Source organism: Lepidochelys olivacea (assembly GCF_965140295.1).
Source record: "Lepidochelys olivacea isolate rLepOli2 genome assembly, chromosome: 15".
In the NCBI taxonomy this organism is placed as follows: domain Eukaryota; kingdom Metazoa; phylum Chordata; order Testudines; family Cheloniidae; genus Lepidochelys; species Lepidochelys olivacea.
In genome coordinates, this window is record NC_140425.1 from 8,048,222 (window position 1) to 8,061,483 (window position 13,262).

The 13,262-nt window shown below is 45.1% G+C and overlaps 1 protein-coding gene across 3 annotated transcripts in view; it reads right to left on the reverse strand.

Annotated features, from left to right (window-relative positions):
- The window catches only part of AIFM3 (AIF family member 3), a 114,382-nt gene that overhangs the window by 67,050 nt on the left and 34,070 nt on the right, over positions 1 to 13,262 (reverse strand). For all 3 annotated transcript variants that reach the window (XR_014714272.1, XM_084649421.1, XM_084649422.1), the window contains exon 3: positions 6,528 to 6,741. Coding sequence is in view for 2 of the 3 variants with exons in the window: in XM_084649421.1 (XP_084505547.1) it covers positions 6,528 to 6,741 (214 nt within the window). In the remaining variant the exon portion in view is untranslated. The remainder of the gene's footprint in view (positions 1 to 6,527; positions 6,742 to 13,262) is intronic.

A 13,262-nucleotide genomic window follows, 5' to 3' on the forward strand; every position in this document is an offset into this window, starting at 1 on the left:
AGGATTTATTTAGAAAACTATATGTCTGAAGATCCAAGCATTTAAGGCTAAAGATGAATACTCAGATTGTGCATCTAAAAAAATCTATGCAAGGATTTTTTAGAGATGTGATTTTGTAATCTTCAGCAACACACTAATGAAATATTTTTAAAGCAAATTTTAAACTAACGTCCTGTAGACTAAACATGTTCTGAGTAAATATTACAGTAATGCACAACTGTTTTTGTCAGTAAATTCAGAAACTGACAGTGTACACCCGGGGGTTGGCAAATGCCTGTTAAATGGCTTCATTACCACTTGAATGGGAGGTGGGATGTGAGTCTGCAGCATTCAATAATGCAGCCAGAAACCCACTTAGAAATCCTCTGAAAGGATATAGCCTAACCATGGGATCTCTCTGCTATCACAACAAAGTCTTGGAGACTTTGATGGACTTGGTTCTTTGCAGGTCAAAGCCAGTGCACACCTGATGTTGAGGGAATGAAGTCTTTTCTCTTCATGTGAAGCATGGATTTTCGGAAAAAGGACAGGTAAGGAAATATACTGGTGAAGGTAGAATTTGGAGATGACATTGGGTAGAAATTTAGAGTGAAGGAGAAGGAATAATTTGATATGTCAAGACTCCTTTACAGTATTTCACAAGAACAGAGTACAATCCAAACCAGTGCAGGGTGCGTCACCTCTGCCCTGTGACCTGGGGTGCCTTGCAATGCCTTGCTGCTGTAGCCTCCAACCTGGACTGCTCACAAACAGCCACCAGCAGGCAGGTCACTCCCAGATGTGTTTGTGTAACTGAAAACTGCCAGTCACACCCTGGCTCTCACCAGCCTCGGTTATACTGCGGAGTGACCCCAAAACACTCCGAGTCCTGGATTGTCCCCCAGAAATGTATGTCCTGGACAGTACAAATATATTAAGTTTGTTATTCCTTTAAGGGAATAATATCAGCTCACTACCATAAATAGAGTTACCCTGTCACTTCTGCTTAAACAATAAAACAAGTTTATTAACTATAAAGAGATACATTTCAAGTGAGTACAAGTCATGAGGCATAAAAGTCAGAAATGGTTACAAGAAATATAAAGATAAAATACTTTCTAGTGCCTAAGCAAAACGTCTCACCGAATGCTTCCATCAAGATTACGGACCAAACATTTTAAGTCAGAACCCCACCCCTAGAGCTCTTGGGGGAAACGAGCAACAAATGCTGCACTTCCCCAAGACGCGCATCTCCCCCAGACAGTAGAGGCAGCGTTGGTGTTGTTGCTGATGCAGAAGGATCTAGGGCAGGAAACACAGTTTTTGAAGCCCAGAGTCTAGGCATTGTCCCCGACTACGGGGAGGGAATCCCCAGTCCGGGAAAACAAACTACACTATCTACACTAGGACTAACTGAACTAAGCTAAAGAATAACTGTTTACAATCTTATCTCCAGGTTTTCTGAAGGCTGAAGCAGGAGAGGACACTGCATTCTAACTCCAGCCATATAGCGACATTATCTCTTTCTGTAGCTGTGCTAAACAGCATTGCAGATCCAGTCAGTGCTGTGCTGGCCACTAGGACAGCTTTGCCAACCATGCATCAACGCTGCATGATCCCCCTCTCCCTCCACATGTCAAACATTGAATCAAGTGCATAACAATGTATTCAGCATCTGTGTTAGATCTTCAGTAAATATTTTTCACACGGTTGGCTTGATTTGAATTGCTGGGGGATGCTGGCGACACAAATCAACAGTATAACCATCGGCGCAGCTTAGACGGACTCCTGATCAAACCAGGGCTCTAGAAAGCTCATGGGCTAAATTCCTCCCATCTTCCCTTTCCCATTTGAATCGACTTATGGTAGCAGTAACATCTGGAATGGATCAGTTTCATTTTTGGTACTGGTTACCTCAATTTAATGTGCACTTTTGATTTTAAAAAATGGGCCAGTTCTCAGCGGGCATAAACTGATGTAGCTTCATTAAATTCAATGGTTGCTCTGGCCAATTTACACCATTTGGGATTTTGAGCCCATTAACTTCAATGGGACTGTGCTGTTTACACTGAAGCCAGTAAGACTAAATCCCCTTTCAATGAGGTTCATAGATTCCAAGACCAGAAGACCTCCTGTATTACACAGGTCAGAGAACTTCCCTAGAATAATTCCTTTGAACTAGAGCATAAGTTTCAGAAAAACATCCAATCTTGATTGAAAAGTTGCCAGTGAAGGAGAATCCAACATGACTCTGAGTCAAGGTTGAGCTGACTGATACCAGCAGGGGGTCTGGTCCCACTGCTACAATGAGATCCAATTGCTTTACACTGGCAGAGGATCTGGCCTTACTGGTTTCCATGGGGCTGCATGCATTATGCTGGCTAAGGAACTGGCGGAAGATGTTCAGCAGCTTGGCAGCAGGTATTCCATTCCTGACTAGTGCATTTACACATGGAATGCTGCTTTCCAGGGATTTTTGGTGCAAGGATCTCTTTCGTCTCAATCTCCTGGGTATGGTGAGCTGTTGCCCTTTCTATGGAACCCAGCTGTGGCCTGTCAGCTTGCCCACAGGATCACTGGGAGCATATTTAGTGATGCCGCCAAAGCAAACGCTCTCGCTTGCAGAAGGGAGTTTCCAAACACTGTCACTTGCAAGAGGGAGTTTTAGGATGCAGCAGTGAGGTTTATTCAGGTTTTTGCAATTAAAATAAAAATGAATAATCTTTATTTATAACCAAACAGCTCCCCTCCATTGTGGAGGGCAGCTCTGCAACACATTATCCTACTATAGCAAAATATACATTCATCAGTGTCATCATTTCAGATGAACTGTCCGTAGCTTGTACAATCATTAACATAAAGCCACTTAACACTGTGTCTCACCATTGGCTTCATCCCCAAATACCTGGGAGAAGAGATGGGTTTTGCGGCATGTCAGGAAGAATAACTGGGCTTTAGCAGACTAAGAGGGAAGCAAGTTGAAATGCCTGCCCTTTACAATGAACAAATCCCTCCATGTAAACCCAGGGGACTGCAGAAGGCGCTCTTCCACCTCTCTCAATGACAGCATACACGGAGAGAGAGAGAGATCTTTATATCAAGATTAGATCTCTATCTACAAGTTCTGCTTTAAGTCAACCACAGGTTACTGAGATCCATGCAGGAATCGCAGGGTGAGCTCCCTGGCTAGTGTTATGCAGTTCAGACAAGATTAACACAATGGTCCCTTTTGGCCTTAAACCCCTAGCAATCTATGAAACCATTACTGCCTCTGCTGCCAAAAACTTATCCTGTAGGACAGCATATGAATCAAATCTCCTAAGAGACCTACCCTTCTTCTTGATTGTCCCTCCTCTGCCCACACCACAGACAGCCATGGTGACAAAGGTTCACAGGGGAATATTCAAAACCTTCAGACTATCCAATCCTTAAGATGCCCAGCAGGGTCCCTGTCCCTCTGTTAAGGACCTTTATTGAAGCCTTTAATGAGCTAAATATACTTCAGCAATTGGTTCTAAATCTGCGTCCACTCCTGACAACTGCCATCCCAGGTGGGTGGGTCTGCTCCTCATCTCTCAGTCTATTTTGAACCAGGCAGCTGGCAGATCTCTCTGGGCCAAGTGCCCTTGATTGCCATGCTCCATCCCAGAGGAGTGGCAGAATCCCCCATGGCCTCCTCATTTTATGCTGCAAGTCCCAGTTATCCTATCTGACCTATTTTTGGAAGTTAGGTGCCTGAATACCTTTGTGAATCCCACCTCTCTGGTGCTCTGTAGGTCTCTGCTGGGGTCCTAGCTAGAATGCTGGTGCTCCCATAGGACATCACCAGAGTCCCCCTGCTGTGCAATGAAGTGGAGCACCTGCCAGACTTCAGTTCTGCACCTGCCTACCTTTACCCAAGAATTGTCCCACTGGAATAATCCTTTTTGGCATGTGCTTAGACACCTTGCTGATGGGGCCCTAAGCAGCAGTATGGGCTACTGCTAAGGACATACCGCAATTTTATTGGAGCAGAATGCTACAAGGGCTCTACTCCCTCCCATGTGCCTGTTTAGTCCTTGCAGTAAGCACAGTCCAAATGGAATAAAGAGATCAATGCATTCTCATGCTTCACCACATGCAAAAGGAACAAGTCTTGCTGCATTCTTCGGATGGATTTTATTTCAGACCAACCCCACAGTTCTTGTTAAATGACAACTTCAGAGTTATGAAAAGATAAGAGAAATGGTTTACAGCCACCCGAAGGAACCACTTGACCTGAGATAGATAATCATCAGCACCTGATGTCTTGAAGCAAATACAGAAACCTTGTGCAAAAGATTTCAAATGACACACTCATTCCACAAGTGAGTGAGATGGCTATTTACAACCAAGGGCTGTTAGAATGAAGCAATCTACTCATTTAGAGTCATTCCTATTAAGATTTTATTCCATATTTTTAAAAAAGGGGGGAGGGTTAAGGTTAGTCATGTCTGCCCAGCTTGCACTCACAAGCCAGGAAATGCCAGTTAAAATGCAGGTCTGTCCTGAAAAAAAGCCTTTGGAAAACCAGCCTCTGTCTGTGTGTTCCCTATTCATTTTGTCACTGACCACACATCGGTTTCTAAGCACAACGATGTTTTTTTAAAAACTTACTCAGCTAGACCACACTGAAGCAATGCTGGCGAGACAGGGTTAGCAACTTGAATAACTCATCCCTCCCACCAAAGGCATTTACACCGCAGTCCACAGGTATAAGACCCTGCACTCCCATTTCCTTTGCAATTGGTCAGAATATTGCACCTGATCCCATTGCACTCAGACTGGGTCACGGCGATCCATGCATTTACACTCGGATACTGCAATTCCCTGTATCTAGGAATGAAGGCCTATGCTCAGAGGAAGCTCCAGTTAGTTCAGATTGTGGCAGCCTCAGGCTCAGCAGCGGAGGGTCACCAGGAAGAACACATCACTCCAATATGCCACTCTGCACTCGTCCCTATTGAACAGAATCCTGTGCAAGCACTTGACCTGATTTTCAGAGTTCTGCCTGGAATGTCTCTCTGTCTCTACGATGACAGCTTTGCTTGCTGCAGCAATGAAGCTGTGGATGAAGAAGTGGAGCTTTATGACTGAGGGAGGCAGTACTTTCATGGGAGATAACCCAAAACTATGGACTTGCTACCAGATGAAACAAAAGTGGCTTATACTTACAAGCCAGGCTGTAGGTGCCACGAAAGTAAGGGAACATGATGTCAAGGGACGCACTCGCCGCTTGCAGCACCTACTGCTGGCCATCCTGGGGATCAGCTCTGCCAGTTTATGCTCTCCCTCCAGTGTTGTCTTCTCCTGTCTTGTCTCACTCTGCTGCCCCGCTCACTTCTGGGTCTGCAGCTTCCTCCCTCTGGCTTGGCCCTCCGGCCAGGTCACTTAAGTCTTCCCCTTCTGGAGAATCTGCAGTCTTTCCAGACCTTCTGGCTGGCAGGCATCTCCAACACCTTTTGCCACTCCCCAGAGGCTGGTAGGGGAACCCAGGCCCATCCTTTACACTGGGTTCCAGCCCAGGGACCCTAGAACAAGCAGCCACAGTCCCTGTGCAGTCCAACCCCTTGCTGCTGTTTCCCTGGGCTTCTTCCTACATATCTGGTTTCCCCCCTCTCTGGGTTGCTACATAATCTGTTGTTTTTTGTTCTGGTTTGAATATGTGTTTTCATCAATATGTACCAGTGATCTATTGTCTGATATCCTAACAGATTCCATTGTTACATGAAAAATCAGGACTGTGAAATTGCATGCAAAGTGTGTTTCCATTAGCACAAAAACATCAGAAAATTCCATTCTTTGTGAGAGAACAAATTGATGAGGAACCAGATCAACTAGAAAAACAAGACAAGGTAGAAGTGCTATGGGGCCTACTCCACAAACTCCACGCGCTTGTTTTACTTAAACTAGTTTGTTAAAATGCTAAGTCGAGAACTTTGCAAATAAACTTACAAATCATTAAAGAAGCAACTAAAGGATACTAGGCAAGGTCTATTGGAAATTAGTGTCGCATCTCCCCAGAAAGGAGTTCCACAGGCACAGAACATGAGAGAATTTCATGTATCCAAAAACATTAAAGAGGAGTTGTCACTTGTACAAGATTCTATTGTATTCAAACTGGAGGAAGATAACAATACCCATATTACAAAGATAAATTACACTAGCCACAGATGGTCCGATCATCTTGGATTAGTCAAGACTAAAGAGCTAGTGAGAAAAAAGCAACAGTTTCCATGACATAGGCCTGATTCAGCAAAGCAGTTAAATACATGCTTACCTGCATATGCTTAAATGCTGTGCTGACTGGAGATAAATTTAAGCTTAAGCACAAAGTTACAGTTGAGCACATGCTCAAGTGTTTAGATAAATTGGGGTCATAACATGCCACATTTCACAGAGGTGTGCAGCCTTGCTGTTCAGCTCCAGCACCATGCTGGCAGCATTTCAGTTATGGTAATAGTATATGGTAGCATGTATAAAGCCCTCTGGGATCCTTCAAGCTAACTGTAAAAATGTTAAACACTTACTGTCCATTCTCAAGGTCCTTCACGTGGCACACTGAGGCTTCAACTACATCCTTCACGTTCTGGTAGGGGTTGATGGTGATGGGATGTTCTTCAAGGTGGTAATGCCGGGCAGTCCCATTGACTTTGTAAACAAGTGGACTGGCTTTCCCATTGGGTGACATCTCTTCCTTCGCCCTCTCTTTCTCTGGTAGGACAACTTCAATTTTCACTTCAACTGCAGGAGCGAACAGAAATCTTCATTCAAACTAAGCAGCAGTTTTTTCAGTCAAATTATATAATTTCTCCAGAAATCTGCAGATAATGCTATTATGGCCTTGAAACATTACTTCCAGCTTTCCTAGGAACACCGGCTTTCAGGAAATTCTAGGTGACCTGACGCATACCATTCAGATTGCCATCTTTGCTGCCTTGGCTGGGAAGGTGGCATATTAAATCTCAGTCTTGACTAAGTTTTAACAGCCATGACCCCTATATTCCCTTTTTAATCACAACCCACCAGTTTTCCTTAATATGTACCAACCAAGTATTCTTGCAAACAGAAATATTAAAGCTTGTGAAACCCCACCCAATCAATGTTAGTCTTGTTCCCTGTTAATGAAATACAGCTGCTAGCAATCAGCTGTAATTTATGTTTAGGCTTAGACGCTTCAGTTTCTAGTCATAAATGGGTCTCTGTTCATCTGAAAACAGATAAAGAAAAATTGTCCATCATTAATAACCAATATTAAATGGGAGGTAAAGCTAACCCTATACAGTATGGTATATTAAATCTGTACACAGCTGAGCAGGCTTTTGCTACCACTTCAGATGGCAATTAATAAAAAATTGATGTTATAAATTTCAACTATTATTTGAGTTCTGACTCTTATGAATCCTGAGCATTAAATGGGAAAGGTGCACAAATTTGGCAATAGAAGATGAAAATCATCCTGGGGATAAACAGCAGTATTTTCCAGCAACATTGGCTGATTTTCAAATTTGAATTTTTGACCGAGCTGCTAGAGGAGAAAGAGCCTTCCTAGAAGCCATGTAGCCCCAAGATCTGTGTCTAACGCCAGGCGCTGGCAGCATCTGAGTTCTAGTCCCAGCTGTGCTGCTAACTGGCCTTAATACTTTGTACTTGCAAGTGTAAATGATATTGCAACTGCATGCAATGTCTTTGGGGACCATATTTTATTAAGTGTTGAATGGTTTATTTATCGTTATGGGCCAGGGAGCGTTGCAACTCCAAGGGGGAGGGTTACTGCCACTCCTCCTGGAGCTAAAAGCAATGGAGGGTGATTAAGGCAAGTCTCTGAAACTGCCAACATCTCCAAAGAGGTGCCACCTGCTGGGGAGGTATGCATACACTGGTCCAAACATAGTTTTTCAGAGACCAACAGATGAAGAAAGGGCTTTCTAGATAAAAGGACTACATTTAAATTGACAAGGGACCTTCTTTCTGAACCAGCAGCCAGGACATTCTCTCCAAGGGCTCCTCCCACCAACCCTTGTGAAAGTGTTTGAAGGACTTTGGCCTACTAAGGCCCCATAAGACCTATGAGGTGACCTCTGTTAAGCTTTTAGCATGTGTATAGGAACCTCTATTGATTTTATGCTTTTCTGTGATATTTTTACCTTAAGAATAAACGTGTTTGCTTAGAAAGACCTGTGCGATAACTTGTAACTGCTGGCAATACACTGCGCAGAGCCCTTGGAGAGAAAGCCATGCACAAGCGCTGACCGTTAGGCAGACTGGGGATATCCCTGTGTAAGGCAGGGAGCTGTGCAGCCTTAAAACCCGCAGTCAGAAGGGAGTGGGGCAACACTCCCTTCTCAGAGACAGGTGATACCTGAGACCTGACTGGGCACTCCTGGAATGGGCCACAGAGTGGGGAATACAGGGGCAGTTACCCTCACACTGTGGTGGCAAACATTATTTGTTTATGTCTCATAACATAAGGAAATGATCGTTGTCTGCATTAGCAGCTGGAAAATGGGGAGATTGATATTCCTGTGATTTGTACAGGAATTCCCATAGCTGCCAGGTTTTGCGTGAGATTCAAGTGAGGACAATCATGACCTTTTCTTACTAGTGAGGAATGTCACATGGAACTGCACAAACTCCCTTTCCCCACAAACCAGTCAATTGCTGCTGCTGCTGCTGACCCATCTCCCCCAACAGTTGCTTATCGCTAGATTCACAAAGGAACTTAGGGGTGGTGACATGCAGGGGCCTAGAAAATCACTGGGATTCACAACACTTGAGTTCAGTACCTGGGCTCCCTGCACACTGGAAAGGGAGAGATAGGCACCTCAGAATGGGATCCAAAAAAGCCAGCATGGGAGGTGGCTCCCCGCCTCAGCTAGTTAATGGCAGTTTCCAAGACAAGTGCATCCTCTCTGGGAGTTTGGCACCTCCCTCTGTTTGGAATTCTCATCAACAAAATCCTTACTTGGCATTAGGTACCTACGGCAGGGGGGGAAGCAGGGGTCTTCCCCATCCCAGGAGAGTACCCACCACTGGGCTAAAAGCTATGAGGGACATCCTCCTTTCCCAGCCATTTTGTGTTTGTTCACCTATGGGGGATCTACTCTGGTAGGTGAGCTCTGCGCGCACCAGTTCACAGGCAAGTTAGATCGAGAGGCACCTATTTCTCTCAGTTTGTGTTTCACTCTGGAGTTAAGGCATCTGGACACGTGGAGGGAGGCAGCAGCACGCATGCTCATGGGCAGAAAAATAGCCCCTGAGCAAACTTCTACTGCAAACGTGTCGGTGTCAAGGGAGTTTATGCACCTACAGGGTTTGGTGGCAGCTGAGCAAGGGCTTTGTGAATCCCCGTGGGCCTGATTCTGGGATTTAGGCACCTAAAGTGGCAGTTAGGTTCATAAGTCCTTTTGTGAATCCAGACCTTGGTGCCCCCTAACACTCAATGCACCTGAAACTGACCCAGGCCAGCTGTAGAGGAGGAAACCTTCAGCCAGGACTAAGCAACACACAGGAACCCCAGCTTCACTTTGCCAGGAGGAGGAGCAGCAGCAGCAGCCAGGGAAGTGGGAGAGGCCAGGGAAAGGACAGAATTGCAGACAAAGGGGTGGGAGAGGGAGTTGCTGCCAGAGGCTAGGGGTGGAGTAGCTCAGCTTTCATATTACCACTGGCCCTTAGCTGCCAAATGGGCAGTGTGCGGCCACAGAAAAGGGGGCCTATCTAATGCCTCCAGATAGCAGTGCCTCTTCTGCAGCAGCTGTGAGAGTTGGAGGGAAAGGAAGAGAGCAGCTCAAATTTACAGCAGGGTGCAGCTTGCTCCTTACCTTTTGCCAGCCATGCTGGCATAGTGAGGGGGGCAAAACCAACACACTGCCCTCTCCATTTCTATGGCAGCACTCCTGCTCTTGGTCCTAAGCTTGTTCCTGCAAACTGCCAACAGGTGGGGTGGGGCCTTATACCTCCTCATTCCCCTGCATTAGGATCAGTGAAAATCTGGGCCAGTTAATAAAAAGATAAATGAAAATGACTCTACTTGGGGCACAGAACTGCAAATGCATGTCAACCTGGGCAGACAGTGGCTGGAAAGTAATAACAGAAAAAGAGTTTGGTTTAATAGGAGTTGAAATGTTACAGGTATTTAAAGTGGTACTATCTTCATAAAGACAAATACAGTCTAGCAATGGGTAGCTTGCAGGATGTCATGCAAGAACCTGGAGGTGAGTCTCCTTTACATAATTAGGTTGGTTAGATACCAGCTGATGCATGGGCACAGGGGAGCTCTTTGGGGAGATGTCTCAGAGATCACTGTTGGTACCAGCTTAATTGAACACCTTTACTGGTAATCTAGAAGCAGGGAATAAACATTAATTAAGTAAACTTGCCAGGGTACTTCAGGGTAGGTAGCACCCTGGGAAGCTGTGACAATGAAAGAATTAAGGGTGAGAGCAGACAGCAAATTAGATAGTAGTAGTTTACAAAGAAAATGCGAAAAAAGGCAATGACCAGATATTGAAAGGTAAGCAGCTAGTGCAGTGGTGCCCCAACTTTTCCTGTTGTACCCTCCCCCCCACCTGTCCATGCACCCTCCATTATTGCACAGTTGGCTAAGCAGAGGAGCTGGAGCTGGCCTTGGGGCGGAGAGGGAATGACGCCATGGGGGTGCAGCAGGGGCTGGAGTGGGGCTTGGGTGCGGCACAGGGTGTAGTGGAGCTGGGCTGGGGGCAGAGTGGGTTTGGGTGTCGCTCCCTCCCTGCCTCCTGTGGGGACTGGCCTGGGACCCACTGCGTGCCCCCTGAATGTTTCTCTGTGCCCCCCTAGGGGCCCATGCCCCATATTTGGGGAAGTGGGATTTTCTGAAGCACCTATGCACCAAATTCTTTCCTGGGTATCTGGCGGGTGAATCTTGCCCACATGCTCAGGGTTCAGCTGATCGCCATATTTGGGGTCGGGAAGGAATTTTCCTCCAGGGCAGATTGGAAGGATTCTCTGCACCTTGAAGTCTTTAAACCATGATTTGAGGACTTCAATAGCTCAGACATAGGTGAGAGATTTATTGCAGGAGTGGGTGGGTGAGATTCGGTGGCCTGCGTTGTGCAGGAGGTCAGACTGGATGATCATAATGGTCCCTTCTGACCTTGGTGTTTATGAGTCTAAATTCCCATTGATTTTAGTGCTTTTTTTTAGCATTAGCTATTATAAATCCGGAAGTCTCATCATCCATTTAAATGTCCAAGCCCTCTTTGACAATGCTAGCCAATGGCAATGACTTCCACAAGCTGTTCCATGTGAAAAAAAATTATTTTTATCACTTTAGAATTTGCCATCTTTCCATTTCTTTCTATGTCCCCTTGTTTCTGTTATGACACAAGGAGACCAGATGCTCCCAATGTACCTTCTCTAGTTGGAAGTGACAGAAGAGGAAAAGGATCTGAGTGTATTGATTGATCACAGGATGACTATGAGTTGCAGTTGTGATGTTGCCTCAAAAAAGGCTAATGCAGTCCTAGGATGCATTAGATGAGGTATTTCCAGTAGAGACAGGGAAGTGTGAGTACCATTGCACAGGGTGCAGGTGAGACCTCACCTGGAATACTGTGTACAATTCTGGTCTCCTATGTTTAAGGAAGAGGAATTCAAACTGGAACAGGTGCAGAGAAGGGCTACTAGGATGATCCAAGGAATGGAAAACCTATCTTATGAGAGGAGACTCAAAGAGCTTGGCTTGTTTAGCCTAACCAAAAGAAGCCTGAGGGGAGATATTACTCTCTATAAATACATCAGAGGGATAAATAACTCCTCTCCTTCCCTCATATTTAAGTTAAATACCAATGTGGACATAAGAACAAATGAATATAAACTAGCCATCAACAAGTTTAGGCTTGAAATTAGATTAAGATTTCTAACCATCAGAGGAGTAAAGTTCTGGAACTGTCTTCTAAGGGTGGCACTGGGGGCAAAACACCTAACTGACTTCAAGACTGTGCTTGGTAAGTTTATGGAGGGGATGAGATGATGAGCCTGCCTACAATGCCATGCAACCAATCTATGACTGCTAGCAGCAAATATCTCCAACAGCTGGTGATGGGACACAGATGGAAAAGGCTCTGAGTTACTACCAAGAATTCTTTCCCAGATGTCTGGTTGGTGGGTCTTGCCAACTTGTTCAGGGTCTAACTGATCACCATATTTGGGGTCAGGGAGGAATTTCCCCCCCACATCAGATTGGCAGAGGTGCTGGCGGAGAGGCTTGCCTTCCTCTGCAGCATGGGGCATGTGTCACTTGCTGGTTTGAACTAGAGTAAATGGTGGCTTCTCTGGAATTTGAAGTCTTCAGACCATGATTTGAGAACTTGAGTAACTCAGCCAGAGGTTAGGGATCTATTACAGGAGTGGGTGGGTGAGGTTCTGTGGCCTGCAATGTACAGGAGGTCAGACTAGATGATCACTCAAGTTGCAGTGGGGAAGGTTTAGATTGGATATTAGGAAAAACTTTTTCACTAAGAGGGTGGTGAAACACTGGAATGCGTTACCTAGGGAGGTGGTAGAATCTCCTTCCTTAGAGGTTTTTAAGGTCAGGCTTGACAAAGCCCTGGCTGGGATGATTTAACTGGGAATTGGTCCTGCTTTGAGCAGGGGGTTGGACTAGATGACCTGGGGTCCCTTCCAACCCTGATATTCTATGATTCTATGATCATAATGGTGCCTTCTGACCTTAAAGTCTATGAGTCTATTATTTTATAAACATTGATCATATCCATTCTTATTTGTCTCCTCTCTAAGGTAACAATCCCAGTCTTGTCATTCTCTTTTCATAAGACACCTTTTCCAGGACACTGATCCTTTTCATTGCTCTTCTATCAGACCCCTCTAGTTCTGCAATATCCTGGGTGAGACAGGGTGACCAGTCCTACCCCTAGTATCCTGATAAGGCTGGTCCATTGATTTGTATAAAGGCATTGAATATTTTCTGTATTATTCACCATCCTATTCCTTATGTGTCTGCTGACCACTCTTCTTCCCGCTACCCAGAACACACAGATTCACAGACAGATTCTTGAGCTGAAGCAGTATGTAGTTTATTTGCGGCTTCAGTGAGTGATCAGTTCACTGAAACAGGGCACAGCATAGGGTTAAATGCAAGTGCACAGCCTCATTCAGTTACTCAAAAATATATTATTACAAAGTTACTCATTATGTATTGTATAAACACTTTTCTGCCTAATGCTAGGATTAGTTTGCTAACTCAGTTGTTTACCTAATTGAACTGC